At 44.8% G+C, this 17268-nt stretch overlaps 1 protein-coding gene across 3 annotated transcripts in view; it reads left to right on the top strand.

The window, feature by feature from the left end:
* The window catches only part of LOC135275716 (leucine-rich repeat-containing protein 37B-like), a 44625-nt gene extending 33472 nt beyond the window's left edge, over positions 1-11153 (top strand). For all 3 annotated transcript variants that reach the window (XM_064378142.1, XM_064378140.1, XM_064378141.1), the window contains 5 exons: positions 3792-5376; positions 5901-5999; positions 8924-8973; positions 10829-10883; positions 10965-11153. In XM_064378142.1, coding sequence (XP_064234212.1) covers positions 3792-5376; positions 5901-5999; positions 8924-8973; positions 10829-10883; positions 10965-11102 — 1927 coding nt within the window. In that variant the 3' untranslated portion in view covers positions 11103-11153. The remainder of the gene's footprint in view (positions 1-3791; positions 5377-5900; positions 6000-8923; positions 8974-10828; positions 10884-10964) is intronic.
* Positions 11154-17268: the final 6115 nt, after the last annotated feature.

The raw sequence follows: 17268 nt of genomic DNA, 5'->3' as shown, positions 1-17268 counted from the left end.
ACACACACACACACATCAGCTAGGTGTGGTGGCATACACCTGTAAGTCCCAGCCTCTAGGAAGGCTGAGGCAGAAGGATCATTTGAACCCAGAAGGTGGAGGTTGCAGTAAGCCAAGATGGTACCACTGCACCCCTGTCTGGGTGACAGAGCATGACCCTATATATATCTGCAGGGCCCTATTGTGAGTTTGTTACACAACTTACTGCAACTTAAATTGTGCCACCCACCCCCCAACACACAATATGGCAAGCTAAATAGAAACTCAGGTATGCTAAGGCTAGTTGAGGGCATTATACAGGATTAGCATGGAATGGGCCCTTCATTTAGCACTCTGCTGCATTCATTTTTGTCAGGTCACTTTCTCATCTTCATCACGTTATCAAATCTGTTTTATTGCTCTAGCCTCATTTTCCTCAGCCTCCTGCAGCAGCTTCCAAGTCAGCTAGATCCCTTCCTCTCTGGATGAAGTCCTCTTCATCAACCAGCCTTCTCACTTAGTTCTCTGACATAGTGAAGTTCTGTCTGCTTTTTTCTTTACCATTAGTGGATAGGAAAAATGCTCCTATTCTCTGTAACCATTTGTCATCAGGACTCAAAAGACATTGAACTAACTGCCCTATTGGAGTTCATTATTGGAAGTCTTCAGGAGTTTACACATTTATATACAAAGAAAGTAGGGCAGCTCATGTGAGTCTTGGCTCGTGTGTAATGATCTTTAATGCGTATTGGAAAATTATTATTCTCAAGTAAGAATAGTCTATACCTCAGGTCATTTACAGTCTCAAAGATTTGTCAGTATACTTTAAAACAGTTCTGGGAACAGTTAAGGAGACTAAAGAGTCATAAAAACTAAATGCAATGTCTGATGTGTGATTGAATTCTGAATTTTTTTAAGCCATGATATGATTGGGACAATTGTGAAAATTTGTATAGGGACTACATAGTAGGCAATGATAATATTAAGTTTCATTGGGTGATAATAGTATTCTGGTTATGGAGGAGAATGTCTAGGTTCTTAGGGGCTGCACACTGAATTATTTAGTGGTGAAGGCTCATTATATCTGCAACTAACTCTCAAATGGTTTGTCCAGAAAAATGTGTAGACATACATACATGGAAAGCAAATGTGGCAAAGTATTAGCAACTGTTGGGGTTAGGTGGGAAATGAAAAAAAAAAAAAAAGCAACTGTTGATTCCAGATGGAAGTTATACAGGTGTTCATTATACCATTTGAAAATATTTCCCAGCCATCCTAAGGCTTAAAGGAAAAAAGGAAATTGTTTAAAATAAGAAGTTGAAGGCACAAAAATAACAACAAAAACTTTGGGTTCATGCCTGTAATCCCAGCACTTTGGGAGGCCAAGGAGAGAGGGTTGCTTGAGCTTAGGAGTTCAAGACCAGCCTGGGCATCATGGTGAAACCCCATCTTTACAAGAAATACAAAAATTAGCCGGGCATGGTGGCACACACCTGTAGTTCTAGCTACTCAGGAGGCTCAGGTGGGACGGTCACTTGAGCCCAGGAGGCAGAGGCTGCAGTGAACTGAGATTGTACCACTGCACTCAGCCTGTGTAACAGAACAAAACCCTGCCTCAACACAAACAAAAGAAACACCTCTGTGTCAGAGTTAAGGTTGCTATGTAAGTAAAATGCCAGGTTATGGTTCTGGGTCCATTCTTTCTATATGAAGATCAAAAGCTTCCACTGGACCCAAAGGAACACTACTAGTCACTAGTGGTTATTTCTCTATAGGTTTGAAAGCTGTGTCAGGCCAACTTACTGGATGCAGTTTTAATATAAAACACTATATGTTTGTTTATACCCATTACTGGAGATAGGAAGAAAAAAAAACAAAAAAACTCTATATGTTGTACTCCGAACTCATAGACTTCATATATCCATGAGACACTCTTCTGTTTTCACAGTTTTAATGAGGTCCTGATAAAGTCATCCTTTTGAAGGACCCAGAAAAGGCCCCCACAGCCTCTGCAATGTAATAATTATAGTAGTTAACATTTATTGAGCACTCACTGTGTGCCAGGCATTTTTCAGGTATTGATTCATTTAATCCTCAAAACTCATTAGAGGTAGGTACTATTATAACGACAAGGCCAAGGAACAGAGATTAAGCAGTTTGCCCAAATTCACATTATTAGTGGAGCTGGGATTTAAGCCTGATCTGGCTGTGGAATCTGTATTCTTAATGACCATGCTATACTGCTTAAGATTAACCTTGAGATTTACTCCAGATAACAGAGGTTTTTTTAATCTCTCTAAAACTGCCCCAATAAGCCATAACAAGAATCAATTATCTTGGTATCTCTTTTGCCCAAATTTATATTTTGAAAAAAACTCAAACATACCATAAAGATGAAAGAATAGTACAGAATCCAATCAAAGGTCAGGCACTGCATGTCATGTCTTCATTTCCTTTAATCTAAAACATTCCTCTACTTTTTTTTTTTTATCTTTCATGATACTGGTATTTTTTAAGAGTCAAAGATCGCTGTCTTGTAAATTGTCCCACAATCTGGATTTGTCTGTTTCCTCATGATGAGATTCAAGTTAAGCATTTTTGGGAAGAATACTGCATAGGTGATACATCCTTCCTGCCTCATGACCACAGGTGGCCCATAATGCTAAGTTTGATCACTTGATTAAGGTGATCTTCCAGATCTCTCCATTGGTGTTATTTTTGCTGGGTGCAGTGGCTAACGCTTGTAATCCCAGCACTTTGGAAGGCTGAGGTGGGCAGATCACTTGAGTCCAGGAGTTCTAGACTAGCCTGAGCAACAAGGTAAAACCCTGTCTCTACTAAAAATACAATAAACAAAAGAAAATTAGCTGGGCGTGGTAGTGCAAGCCTACAGGGGGCTGAATTTGGAGGATCACTTGAGCCCAGTCAAGGCTGCAATGAGCTATGATTTTGCCACTGTATTTCAGCCTGAGTGACAGAGTGAAACCTTGTCTCATAAAAAAAATAAAAAAGAATTTTCCCCTTGGTAATTAATAAATAATCTGTGGGGTGGTTCTTTGAAATCAGTAAAGATCCTGTTCTCCAAGTGTCTTTTTACCCAACTGTGTATCAATAATAATCCTTGTCTGAATCAATTTTTATTACAGTGGTGGTGCAAAGTGACACTTTTTTAAATTTTGTCATTCCTTCTGCATTTACTAGCTGGCATTATTTCATTAAAGGAGAACACCCCCTCTTTCTTTTTGAATATCATTCTTCATGGATTCTTCTTTATATTAATTATGTTGTAGCTTATTATTGTTGTTATTCTTTTGAATGCTCAAATCCAGATTTGGCCAATGCAATCTCTGTTATTTTTTTACCCCACAATACATGTTAAACTAAGCTATTTTTAATGCCCAGAGAATGTCTAATATTTCCCACTCCCAACAGGAATTGAGAAAGAGACTACAGAAGTTGGGGACTTATTCAGACTCTTCTTAGAAGTCTACCTTCTTCCTGTGTACTTTCAGCCCAAAGTGAAACTTTTGAGTTGGGAAAAGATACTTCTGAATTAAACTGCTGACCAATGTCACCCAGTTCTAATCCCAACCATGTTTATTCTAGGCATACCATACTCACTGCCATGCTTACCCTTCTGTTGTGCACCTCTGTCCTCCTTCCTGTGGCCTTCTGGTTCCTACCCAACTGTCCAGTCCATAGGCCTCAATAACACCTTTTTGCCCAGCCCTGTGGTAGCATTGGTCTGCCTCCTTTACCTGCTCAAGAAACCCCTTCACCATTAATTTATTGTTCTGTGATTTTATCTATAGGATCTTACCCAGCCATATGGCCTGCTGCCTCTGCCAATTTAAAAATAGCTTTGAGGTTGTCTGCAAGACAGTCAAGCTGCATTGCAACAGTGCATGTCTGACAAACACCACACATTGTCCTGAAGAAGCATCCATAGGGAATCCCGAAGGAGCGTTCATGAAGGTGTTACAAGCTCGGAAGAAGCACACGAGCACTGAGCTGACTATTGAGCCAGAGACACCCTCAGACAGCAATGGCATCAACTTGTCAGGCTTTGGGAGTGAGCAGCTAGACATCAATGATGAAAGTGGTGTTATCAGTGCACTAAATTATATCTTGCCTTATTTCTCGGCAAGAAATCTAGAAGATGTGGAGGCAACGTTGTTATCATTCATTAAACTGCTTTTTTCAGATACACAAGGTGGTGACAGGCCCCTGGGTATTTTGAAGAACCATGCAAAGAGCCCCTCTCTTCAACCTGCATCTGACTCAATTTATGAAAATAAATTGAGAAAGCTGTATTTTCTGGAAAATGTGTTAGATGCAGAAATTCAAGGAAAAATTGATGAGGTTAAAAGGGAAGAAAAAACTGCCATGCTTGTACAGTCCAGCGATTTAGGTCCCAAATTTAAACGGCAAATTTTTCAAACAAAATTAGAAACTGCTCAACCACAGGAAAACAGCCTGGCAAAGATTCAAAGTGTAGGAAAAATCCTGCAGAGAGCAAACAGAGTCCTTATGGGCCCAAGGAGCATCCAGAAAAGGCACTTCAGAGAGCTGGGAAAGCAGAGCATCAGGAGGGAACAGAGTGCCCAGGCATTTGTGGAAAACACTGCCAAAGGAAAAAGGCCTGGGATTGCAGCCCCAAGGGAGCTGGAACAGCCTCATGTGGTGCAGAGGCCTGAGAAGTTAGTGGGAAACACTATCTACACCAAGCCTTTGTTCACCCAAGAGCATAAGACTGTGGTCTCCTCTTTGCCGAAAGCCTTCTCCATGGGAGGGCCTTCCGCCTCCACCTCTGCAAAAGCCCAACCTGAGGTAAGAAACAGACAGAAAGACTTAACCTACGCCACTTTGAAGGCTGCTAAACCAACCATCAATTCCAAAATAAAACACCACATTCATACAACTCGCTCCCGTGTGGTCCACAGAACACCCAAGGCCAAAAAGAGTCAAAAGCTCAAAAAGAAAAGTCTTCCCAACAGACTGATGCTGGTGAAGAGGCCTCCATTCTCTGCAGCAAAAAGCCTGTTCCCTGACCTGTTCCCCAAGCCCAAAAACTTCAATTACCCATGGCTCTTGTCCCCAGGTGATCGGTTTGAAATTCAGCTAAACCAGAAGCTGCAGTCCCTCATCCCTAACAACAATGTGAGAAGGCTCATAGCTCATGTTATCCGGACCTTGAAGATGGACTGCTCTGAGACCCAAGTGCAATTAGCCTGTGCTAAGCTCATCTCCAAGACAGGCCTCCTCATGAAACTTCTCAGTGAACAGCAAGAAGTAAATGTGTCCAGGGCAGAATGGCATACGGACCAATGGGAAACTGAGAACTATATCGAGAGCACAGAAGCCCAGAGTGAACAGAAAGAGCGGAAGTCAAGTGAGGTGAGGACCACAGAGAAAGGTGAGACCCAGACTTTCCCATCATTTAGCATATGTCAGGAAAGTGCCAACACAAGAGAACCTGGGACTCACAGGCCATAGCTTGTCTTGGCCATGTAACTTTGGCCAGGTGGCTCATGCCTGTAATCCCAGCATTTTGGGAGGCTAAGGTGGGTGGATCGCTTGAGGTCAGGAGTGTGAGACCAGCTTGGCAACATAGTGAAACCCTGTCTCCACAAAAAACACAAAAATTAGCTAGGTGTGGTGACACATGCCTGTAGTCCCAGCTACTCAGGAGGCTAGCTAAGGTGTGAGGATCACCTGAGCCCAGGGAGGTCAAGTCTACAGGGAACCATGATCATACCACTGTACTCCAGCCTGAGCAACAGAGTGGGATCCTGTCTCAAAAAAATAAAAAAGAACCTGTAAGCTACTCACTTGGAATACTAGGGTTTTTAATAGTTAGCTTTCATCCTATCTCTTTGTTTTTTTAAAGAAATTGTTCTTTCCTTTTTTTTTTTTTTTAGCTCACTAAAGTTGTTCCAGGATACAGCTACAACAAATTCATCGTGGCAATACCTGTGACCGTAATTGCGATTTTCATCCTAATTTTCTGTGCCATCAAGGTAAGAACAATAATTAATTCAGGTTTTCAGAATGCAATTCTGTCTCTGTGTAGATTCAGAACCCACAAACTGAAAATCAAAGCCACTTTCCCACCTACTACTACTTGGCATTCTCCTTCAGTTGTTTAAGGCCGAGGTATGCTTTGTTCTTTTACTATAATGTACATTCCAGGATTTTAAAAGGATCTTCACTTCCAGGAGATTTCTGTCAATTGAAATTAAGTTAATCCCACTAGACTATTTTAAGAAATTAAGTTGATATAATAGCAAAATTTCTCCCACTCAAAACTATGTCAACAATTGAATGTACTGTGCCACTAATTTATTTCCTTGTTGTTGAAATGAAGAGAAGTATATAATCTCCACCCTCACAGAGCTGTCATCACCCTGGAGAGGAAGGATGAAGCAAAAGAGAGAAGTCTTGTCTTGTAGACTTACTAGACTCACACAGTGTCTTCCTTCTCCAGTGTGTAGGGTGCTGTCTAAATAGGTCCAGTTAAAGCACTACAGGGTAGCCATCTTTTAAAAAAGTAGTTGGCCACTTATTTAAGTTCACAGGGGAGGGGGAATGTCTCATACTCCAGCCCTCCTGAGCCCAGGCCCTCTGTGAGATGTGTCACCATTTCTCAGACACCATATGAGACATTCCTCCTTGGATTAGGGATGCTCAATCTGCATTACCTATCTAAAGCCTACATCTGGCTACTCTGGAGCGAGTCCTGTTTATAGCGCCCATTCCCAGAGCTTGCCTCTGTTTGCCTTTTGTTCGATTACATGATGTATTACTTTTCCCAACAGGCCAGTGCTAGCATATTGGAAGAGTGAGTTAATAAGTTGGCAACCTTGACGCTATGCTGCTAATCCAACTTTATTTCCCTCACTCACTATTTCCATTATTGTGGCAGCCCTCCATTCCAGCCAGAGCAGCCCTTCACCATACCCTGGTCACACCGTGCCCATTTCTGCTTTTGTCTGTGCCCTTGTCCACCTAAAATGCCCTTATTTCACTCTGTCACCATTTCTTAGGCACCATATGAGAGACTTCAGAGGCTGAAGTGGGAGGATTGCTTGAGCCTGGGAGGTCAAGGATGCAGTGAGCTGTGATCATACCACTGCATCCTTGCCTGGGCAACAGAGCAAGACCCTGTCTCAAAAATAGCCACCACCAAAAACTGTCTTGGGATTTGAATAGGATCACGTTAAATTTGCAGATTAATTTGAGAATTACATCTGTACAACATTCTAGGAACGTGATATCTCTTGTCATGTATTCATTTTTTTGAATGTCTGTCAGAAGAGTCTGTTTCCATCATATAGATCTTACACATCTTTTGTTAGATAAAAGATCTTTGTATTTTTGTTCCTAAATACTTCATACATTTTTATTGCCATTGTAAATGGGATCTTTCTTCCATTTTCTAATTAGTTATTGGTGGTACGTGGGAAAAGTATTTAAGGTAGTCATCTTTTTAAAAAAATTTTTTTGTATGCTGATCTCTTGATTTTGTATATAGCCACCGTACTGAATTCTTATATTACTTCCAGTAAAATGTTAGTTGATTCTCTTAGGCTTCTTTGGCTGTCTAATATTTATCATTTCATATGCAAATAATGATAGTTTTGTCTCTTCCTTTCCAATAGTTATACTCTACTTTCTTCCTCCCTCCCTTCACTTCCTTCCCTTTCTTCCCTTCCTTCCTCCCTCTCTCCCCCTCCCCCTTCATTCCTTCCCTCCTTCCTTTCTTCCCTCCCTCCCTCCTTCCCTCCTTCCTTCCTTCCCTCCTTCCTTTCTTCCCTCCCTCCCTCCCTCCTTCCTTCCCTCCTTCCTGCCTTCCCTCCTTCCTTCCTTCCCCCCCTCCCTCCCTCCCTTCCTTTCTTCCTTCCTTTTTAGAGCCTGTTTTTACCCAGGCTGGAGAGCAGTCACTGTAACCTTAAAGTCCGGGGCTTAAGGGATCCTCCTGCCTCAGCTTCCTGAGTGGCTGGGACTACAGGCCAGCAACTAATTTTTTAAATTTTTTTGTAGAGACAAGGTCTTGCTATGTTGCCCAGGCTGGTTTTCCTGCCATTTTAGAGGAAAGATTCGGGTTTCCTTTTTTTCCTACTTTTAAGAGTTTTTATTAGGAATTATATGTTGAATTTTATCTGAAACAGTCAATAAAATATATTAAGTGCCAGCTGCATGCAAGATCCTAAGTTAGATACAGTCAGCCCTCTGCATCAGCAGGTCCACATCTTCAGATTCAACTAGATGAGGCTGAATATTTGAAAAAAACACCATAAAAATACAAATAGAAAGTACAGCATAACAACTGTCACCATTGTACAATATCTATACATTCTATTAGTGATGACTTAAAGTACATGGGGCCAGGCATAACGGTTCACACTTGTAATCCCAACACTTTGGGAAGCCAAGGTGGGAGGATTGCTTGACTAGCCTGGGCAGCATAGTTACTAAAAATAAAAACTAGCCAGGTATGGTGGTGTGCACCTGTAGTCCCAGCTACTGAAGAGACTGAGTTAGGCAGATCACTGGAGCCCAGGAGGCTGAGGCTGCAGTGAGCTGTGATTGTGCCACTGCACTCCAGCCTGAGCAACAGAGAGTGATCCTGTCTCTAAATAAAGTATATGGGGGATGTGTGTTGGTTATAGGCAAATACTGCATCATTATATGTAAGGGATTGAGCATCCACAGATTCTGGTATGGTGTGGAGGCAGCATCCTAGAACCAATCCCTTGCAAGATATCAAGGATGAGTGTACTGTGGAAGAATCAAAGCACTGTTAAACAGCATACAATTCCTGTCTCCAAAAAGTTCTGTCCTCGGGTGGATGAGACTTATAATGAATAAAAGGAATAAATACAGATTTGGAGATAGTGGTTGTTGTGATGGGTAATCTTAATTGTGTTTTCTTCCAAAACAGATGTATTGTCCTAGAAGGGCACCAAACAAAGATGAAGAAGCATTCTTAAGGTAAATATTAGTCTGGTGATTTTTTTTTTTTTTTTAATTCAGAGTCTCACCCTGTTGCCCAGGCTGGAGTGCAAGGGCACAATCTCAGCTCACTGCAACCTCCACCTTCCAGGTTCAAGCAATTCTCCTGCCTCAGCCTCCTGAGTAGCTGGGATTACAGGCATGTACAACCACGCCCAGCTAATTTTTTGTATCTTTAGTAGAGACAGAGTTTCACCATGTTGGCCAGGCTGGTCTCGAACTCCTGACCTCGTGATGCACCCGCCTCGGCCTCTCAAAGTGCTCATATTATAGGTGTGAGCCGCTGCACCCAGCCAGTCCAGCAATTTTTAAATTATAATTTAAGAAATAGAGGAAAGCTTAGAACTCTATCCTCATTTTTCAGAGAGGAAACTACCCAAGACAGGAAGAATACTTACTTACCCTAATGCTTAGCCTGACTCCTCTGAAATTAGCTCCCCAGCCAAAGCTGAGCTGGATGGAACTAACAAGGACACATCTGATATCCCCAGCCCTTTGGGGAGGTGGGAAGGGACAGGAAGGGGAAAGGTTTTGGTGCCTGTTCCTGCTGGTGGTGGCAGGCTAGGGGCCTTCTTGGAGGCTCTGGGGAAGGGGTAGGGAAGGCCACCTGGTGTTGGAGTGAGGGCGCTAGTCTCCTTCAAGGCTGATGGAAGGAAGAATATGTGAGTCCTTCCTCTAAAGTGGCAGGAAACACTACTATCTCTCTTTTTTTCCCTTTCTTTTTTCCCTGGATCCAAGAACTGAGGAAACACTACTTTTTCATCTCACTGGTTTTTGCGCTCCCACTCTATTCCTTTTATACAAACCTCACCGAATTTTAACTAGGAAGGCCAAGCCAGGTGGCTCACACCTGTAATCCCAGCACTTTGGGAGGCTGAGGCAGGTGGATCAATTAAGGTCGGGAGTTGGAGACTAGCCTCACCAACATGATGAAACCCCATCTCTAATAAAAATACAAAATTAGCCAGGCATGGTGTCACACACCTATAATCCCAGCTACCTGGGAGGCTGAGGCAGGAGAATCGCTTAAACCCAGAAGGTGGAGGTTGCAGTGAGCCAAGGTCATGCCATTTGCACTCCAGCCTAGGCAAAAAGAGTGAAACTGGTCTCAAAAAAAAGAAAGAAAGAAAGAAATAGGAGAGACTTTAGACAGTAGTTTGTCCTTTATGATAGGAAACCTGAGAACGAGAAGGGGAGAGTGTCTTGCCCCATGGTCACACAATGCAGTCTGGCTTTTTCTATTTTATTCACATTCAAAAGAATGCTGTCCTTTAAGCTGATGTCACAGCTCACTCACTCACCAGTGACAGCCTGCCATATGAAGAGCTATGAGATGGACGACTTGGCTAGTTGCACTCAGGCATTTTTGCTTGAGGTGATTCAACTTATAGAATAAAGCAAATAAAGCATCTAGGAAAAAAAAACACCTCATCCTCCATCCCCCCATCAAATGATGCCCGTGAGACTAAGTCCGAAGGGGACTGATGTAAAATGCTTCTGCCTAGCATGGTTGTGCTGTCTGTTCACTGTACAAGGGCACTTGGCCAAGGGGGTGAGTGGGACTGAACATCCTCCCCGTGCTCCATGCTGAGCCACACACAAAGTCCCTCCAGCTATATTGTAGGGCCTTTCTGGACAGACAGGGAGAGGTTCTGAAAGTCCCATCTGCATGGAATTATTTTCAAGACCTCAGGTATGTGGTTTGCAGTGGTTCTGCTCACTCTGATTTTGGACTGAGGTACTCATTTAGTCCTAATTAAGACCAGAGAAGTACAATGTGAGAGACGTGGGAAACGGCAGCATCACTCAATGTTTTGTGCCTATGTCTCCTCAGGGGCACTTCCAGAAGTCTGCCACACAGGACATACTCATCGCAAAGTGCGACTCAGGTACATTGGAGCATTATTCATTGCTGTGGCCAGAGAAAGAAGAAGACATGAAAAATTAATATTTCCCTTTCTATCTTCTAGGGTGGCATTTTGTTAAGAGCGCTGCTCCAGCTTACAGATAAGTACAGATCTCTCAGTGCCACACGTGTGAACAACAGGCTACAGAAGCTGCCTGACGAGGAGTCTTACAGTGAGGAGGAGATCTTCAGCCGTCACTGACTGGCCTGCTGTAGTATTGGGATGCGAAATTAAAATAATTCACCAAGACAAAAGTATGCCAAATTGCAGGGTCTTTATTGCCGGCGACCGCGGAGGACTCACGTCTCTCTAACCCGCGGCTCCGAGGGGGGAGCGTCAAGGTTTTTTATACCCGAAAGACCACCTTGGGAGTGGGTTGAGGAATGGGGAGGGGGATCAACGGGCCCCAGACATTCCGAGGGCTGGTGGATTCTGTAAATCACCTCCTGGGCACGGACGGGGGTGGGGGACTCCGGACATTCCGAGGGCTCGGGGCTTATTGTCACTTTAATTGCTACATAAATGATTCACAAAAGTCAAGACAAACATTAGTTTACATATTGGGTACCGACAAAAGTCAAGATAAACGTTAGTTTACATATGGTTTGGGTACCGGTGGAAATTACAGATCTTAGTTCACAGGGGCCAAGATGAGATTAGCTTGGGCTGCGCATTCCGATAAGCAAAGGCCGGCAATTCTATCAGTTACTGATGAGAAAGGTAAACAACAGCAAAGGCCAGCAATTCTGTCGGTTACTGATGAGAAAGGTAAACAACTTCACCTGGTGGACATTATCCAGAGCAGACTAGCAGTCTTATTTACAGAAACCAAGTCAGCAGTTATTGCAAGGAGAATGGGGCAGTTATTACAACTCATTTTTGGAGACTCATCTTTGTCATATAAAATGGCATTGCTCAGGTTCTGGCTCCAGGCCAGCTATAGCACACTGCGGTTTTTATAGGGGTAGAGGGACTGGGGGAGTGGGAGAGCTGATCTGGCGGGTGGCGATTGGTCAGGTTGGTCGTCGGGCGGGAAATCAGCCGGGCGGGGAGTTTGTTGGGTGGGAAGTTACTGGAGAGCTGATGAGGCGGATGGTGATTGGTTTGATCGGTTGCCGGGCGGGAAGGTTGCTGGAACTGCGTCAGTCTGAAGTTATGCGGGCCGAGCCAGGACAGTAATCAGAGTGAGACAAGGGACCCTCCCTGCGTGGGGGAAGGGGCTTTTCCCTATCGAGGCTTTCCATGTGGCCGGGGCCTGAGGGAAGGGAGGGGAAATGGGGCCCAAGGGTCCTCCACCAGACAAGAGTGACCCCAGCCCACCTCAGGCCTTCTGAAAAAATTTGTTTTTCTTACAATATATAGTTAATTCTAGCAATTCAGTAAGACATTTGAATGTGTAATTACAAATTTATGTGGAAATAACAAGGGCCATCGGAAAGAAAAACAGTACTGAAGCCAGTGGCCCACGCATCCACCAGAGGCAGCAGGCAGGGGAAGCACAGGACCATCTTGCCCTCCCTTGTTTCCCAGTCTAATTAGTCACCGGGACCTGAAAACACACCCTCAGGGGGTGGTGATTTTACAATTAAATACCATTGTTCTTGGTGCCCTCTCCCCTGGTTCATCAAGCACCAGTCATAAAATACAACATACTTGACCTCCTGCCCACAGGGGACCTCCCCCACCTCCTGGCCCCTCTCATAAGATCACTGGGCCTACCTGCACTGTGGGGGCCAAGCCCTGTCTTTTTCCCAAGCCCTCAAACCCATGCATGAATGTTCATCCAGAAGTGGGAGGGGGCTTTTCACCCTTGTAAGATGGTGGAAAATTCACATTGTTTTTTGGTTTTGTTGTTGTTTTCTTTTTAAAAATCCCAACCCTTGGAAAGCAGAGAGATGCTGGAGGGGTAGGGTCAAGAAGAGTGTGTGAGAGCAGTAATTTCCCAAAACTGCCCTCTGCAAGACTATATTTCAGGAAACATACTGGTGGGGCTACCTCTCCATTCACATGTACTCCCCTAGCCTCTCCCCATCCCTCACTGATGCACACCCATAGCCGCACTGTTCCATGACAGCAGTAGAATACTGCAGAAGGCGAAAGGATTCCTCCACTCCATCTTCAAAGAAAAAGTCACTAATAAGTCACATTTGGTAAGTTAGTGAACGTTAAACACATTAGTGAGCAAAAGAAAATCTGAATGAACAAGAATTGGTAATCTACCTAACAGAACACAAGTGAACGCTGGCAGTTCAGTAATAGGAGGTAAAGAATGGCACCAACTGCAGAACAGCAGCCCCCATCCCAGGAACAGTATGACTGGGAAGCAGCCCCGCGTGCGTGCTGGTGGGGGTTCTAAGCAAAGCGAGTTGCCCATCAGTTCCAGTGAGTTTCCTGAAGCTGGACAAAAGACACCTGTTCTCGGGCCAGGTGCGGTGGCTCATGCCTGTAATCCCAGCACTTTGGGAGGCTGAGGTGGGTAGATCGTGAGGTCAGGGGGTTGAGACCATCCTGGCTAACACAGTGAAAACCCATCTCTAATAAAAATACAAAAAATTAATTGGGCGTGGTGGCATGCACCTGTAGTCCCAGCTACTCGGAGGCTGAGGCAGGAGAATCACTTGAACCCAGGAGGTGGAGGTTGCAGTGAGCTGAGATTGCACCATGGCACTCCAGCCTGGGCGATAGGGTGAGGCTCTGTCTCAAAAAAAAGAAAAGACACCTGTTCTGCTGCTGCCTGCCCCAGTTACTTCCCCAAGTTCCTTACTGAGACTGAAAAGTGTCTTTCTGCATAATGACTTCAGTGAGCAAACAAATATTTGAGTTTAAAGCACAAGACTAAATAGTTATAAGTATAGGCAGAGCAGCAGCTACCATTTACAATTTGCTTACTTGATGCCAAACCCTGGTGGATTAGGCATTTTACAGTCTTTCTTTATTTTATTTATTTATTTATTTTGAGACGGAGTTTTGCTCTTGTTACCCAGGCTGGAGTGCAACGGCGCGATCTCGGCTCACCGCAACCTCCGCCTCCTGAGTTCAGGCAATTCTCCTGCCTCAGCCTCCTGAGTAGCTGGGATTACAGGCATGCGCCACCATGCCCAGCTAATTTTTTGTATTTTTAGTAGAGACGGGGTTTCACCATGTTGACGAGGATAGTCTCAATCTCTTGACCTCGTGATCCACCCGCCTCAGCCTCCCAAAGTGCCGGGATTACAGGCATGAGCCACTGCGCCCGGCCGTCCTTTTACGGTCTTACATCATTTAGCCCAGCAATCCATGGAAGCATAGTTTTTAAAATCATGATCTGACAGATAAGGAAACAGGGCTCGAAGAACATAGATGACCTGCCCAAGTGTCCAAGGCCACACATCCAAAACAACAAGTTCGCGTTTTGCACCAGGACTGTTAGACTTCAAAGCCTCTTAACCATTCCACTGCCCTGCTGTAGGGCATAGGAGATAGAGGGGGATGAGCTATGGTTGCCATCAAAGAATCGGTAATGATAACATACCGATGGTGAGGATGATGACAGCTGCTGTTTATTGGGCACCAGCTGTGGTCCAGGTACAGTGCTAAGCACTTTAGTTACACTGATAAGTCACCAGGACAGAAACTCCCACACCAGCTCTGTAGAGGGGTGAGTGTTAGACATAAGCAGGGAGCTGACAAGAAGCCAAGACTAGGCTGGGCGTGGTGCCTCACACCCGTAATCCCAGCACTTTGGGAGGCCGAGGAGGGTGGACCACCTGAGATCCAGAATTCAAGACCAGTTTGGCCAACATGGCAAAACCCCATCTCTACTAAAAAATACAAAAATTAGCTGGGGTGATGATGTGTGCCTGTAATCCCAGCTACTCAGGAGGCTCAGGCAGGGAGAATTGCTTGAACCCAGGAGGCAGAGGTTGCAGTGAGCCAAGATCGCACCACTGCACATCAGCATGGGCAACAGAGCAAGACTCCATCTCAAAAAAGAAGCCAAGACTAGAGATCCTTGCACTGCTAGGCTCCCAAAGTCTGGATTCCAAGCATCTCCAGGTTCCTATTTTGGCATATTTATATAATTTTTATGCTTAATTTTAAAATATGTTTTGTGTATCTCAAATGTGTACTTTTTTTTGGAGACAGGGTCTTGATTTGTCACCCAGGCTGGAGTGCAGTGGTGCATTCATAGCTCACTGTAGCCTCAAGCTCTTGGGCTCAAAAGATCCTCCTGCTTCAGCCTCCAGAGTAGCTGGGGGGCTACAGGCATGCACCACCATGCCCAGGTACAAATCTTATTATTCCCAAATGCTACCCCACCATATTTCTAAAAACTCCGCAGAGTAATATTCTACTTTGCCCAGTTTGTCCTCTATTGAGCAGTTTTGGCTGAGCCCAGAGTTTCTGCTGGGCCAGCCTGTGGATGAGCTGTCTCTCCCAGGCTGGTACCTATCCCTGCCTGTCGCCTGGGAGGGGGAGGGGTGCCCAGGGTCAGGTGGAACAAAACATGACTGCCTAGGACTGCCCCTGTCTCCATCTCACTGACGGCAGACCACAGCTCAGAGGGCCAGCTCTTAAGTGAGACCTGAGTGCCAGAGAGAGGTGGACACAAGGCCAACAGCTACCAACTGAATGAAAATTCTGATTCCAATGAAACCTGCCAGAGAAATAAAGCATTTGTAAAAAGATAATGAAATAAGGTGATATCTGATTAGGGTAAACACGTTGCAGACGAGAAATGCAGCGGTTCAGAGGAGGGAAGGTCAGGCCTCCTGGGAAGAGTCCTTGAAAAAGATAGAATGTGCCAGATGCTGTGCCTGGTGCTGGGAAAGAGTTGACTAGGGCAGCATCCCTCTCCTCAAAGGGCTCCCAGACTGGGGGGAGGAACGGACATCTGAATACATCCTGAGGAGACAGCATGGGACGGCATAGTGGCAGTGGAGCCAGACGTGGTTCTGCTCTTGGTCAGCTGGAAAGGAGTAGATGTAAGAGTTAGCTTAGAAGAAGGGAAGTGGAAGACAAGTTTTCTGAGCTGACAAGAGGAAGGAGAAGCCTTCTAGACAGGACACCACAAAGGCAGAGAACCCCTAAGCAGAGTGAGCATGAACCTGCACAGGTTAAGGGCTCAGTCACACAGGACCACCCCCACATCAGATCCCAATTGCAAGGCCAGGCATCACCTATGCATCTGACCAACTGGCTATAAATTGGAGGTCCCCACAACTCCCTCCTCAGGTTTGACCATTTGCTAGAGCAGCTCACAGAACCCAGGAAAACAGTTTATCTACTATTACTGATTTATTACCAAGGATATGTTAAAGGATACAAATGAACAGCCAGATGAAGAATAACACAGGGTGAGGTCTGGAAGGGTCCTTGTGGAGTTGGGGTGCACCCCCCTCCTGGCACTTTACCACTTTTTGGTAGGCATTTGGGTGTCCTAGTCTTTGCAAAAGAAAAAGGTGGGGAGTCCATGGTGGAGTCACATGGTGAAGACATAGTTAAGTCAGAGGCCTGGAGAGGTGTCATTCTAGCTGGGCAGTAGTTGACACACAACCATCCTCTGAGTTGACTGGAGAAGCACTTGGGATTGACTCAAAGTTTGTTCTGGAATGTTCTCACTGGAAAGAAAGCTGAGTGGTCTGCAGGCCATATAGTATTGAAGAAAACATAGCCATCATTGAAAAAGGCTGCCAGAGTAAAGGTGTCTACAGGGAAATTTAGGGGTTTGTTTGTTTCGTTTTTTTTTTTTTTTCTTGAGATGGAGTTTCACTCTTATTGCCCAGTCTGGAATGTAATGGCACGATCTTGGCTCACTGCATCCTCTGCCTCCTGGGTTCAAGCAATTTTCCTGCCTCAGCCTCCCTAGTCTGGGATTATAGGCATGTGCCACCACCCCAGCTAATTTTTGTTGTTTCAGTAGAGATGGGGTTTCACCATGTTGCTCAGGCTGGTCTGGAACTCCTGATCTCAGGTGATCCACTTGCCTCAGCCAGTTTTGGGGTGTGTGTGTGTGTGTGTGTGTGTGTGTGTGTGGAGACAGTGTCACTCTGTCGCCCACGCTGGAGTGCAGTAGCATGATCTTGGCTCACCGCAACCTCTGCCTCCCAGGTTCAAGTGATTCTCCTGCCTCAGCCTCTTGAATAGCTGGGATTACAGGCACCCACCACCACACCCGAATAATTTATATATATATATACATATGTATTTTTGTAAAAACAGAGTTTCATCATGTTGGCTAGGCTGATCTTGAACTCCTGACCTCAAGTGATCCACCCACTTTGGCCTCCCAAAGTGCTGGGATTACAGGCATGAGCCACTGTACCCTACCAGGAAATTCAGTTTCTGAAAATACACCTGTGGATCTCTAGCCTCGAATATCCTTGGA

This window comes from Aotus nancymaae, unplaced genomic scaffold (assembly GCF_030222135.1).
Source record: "Aotus nancymaae isolate 86718 unplaced genomic scaffold, 86718_ANA_hifiasm-v0.15.2.pri h1tg000018l, whole genome shotgun sequence".
Lineage (NCBI taxonomy): Eukaryota > Metazoa > Chordata > Mammalia > Primates > Aotidae > Aotus > Aotus nancymaae.
This window is presented reverse-complemented; position numbering and strand designations above follow the sequence as displayed.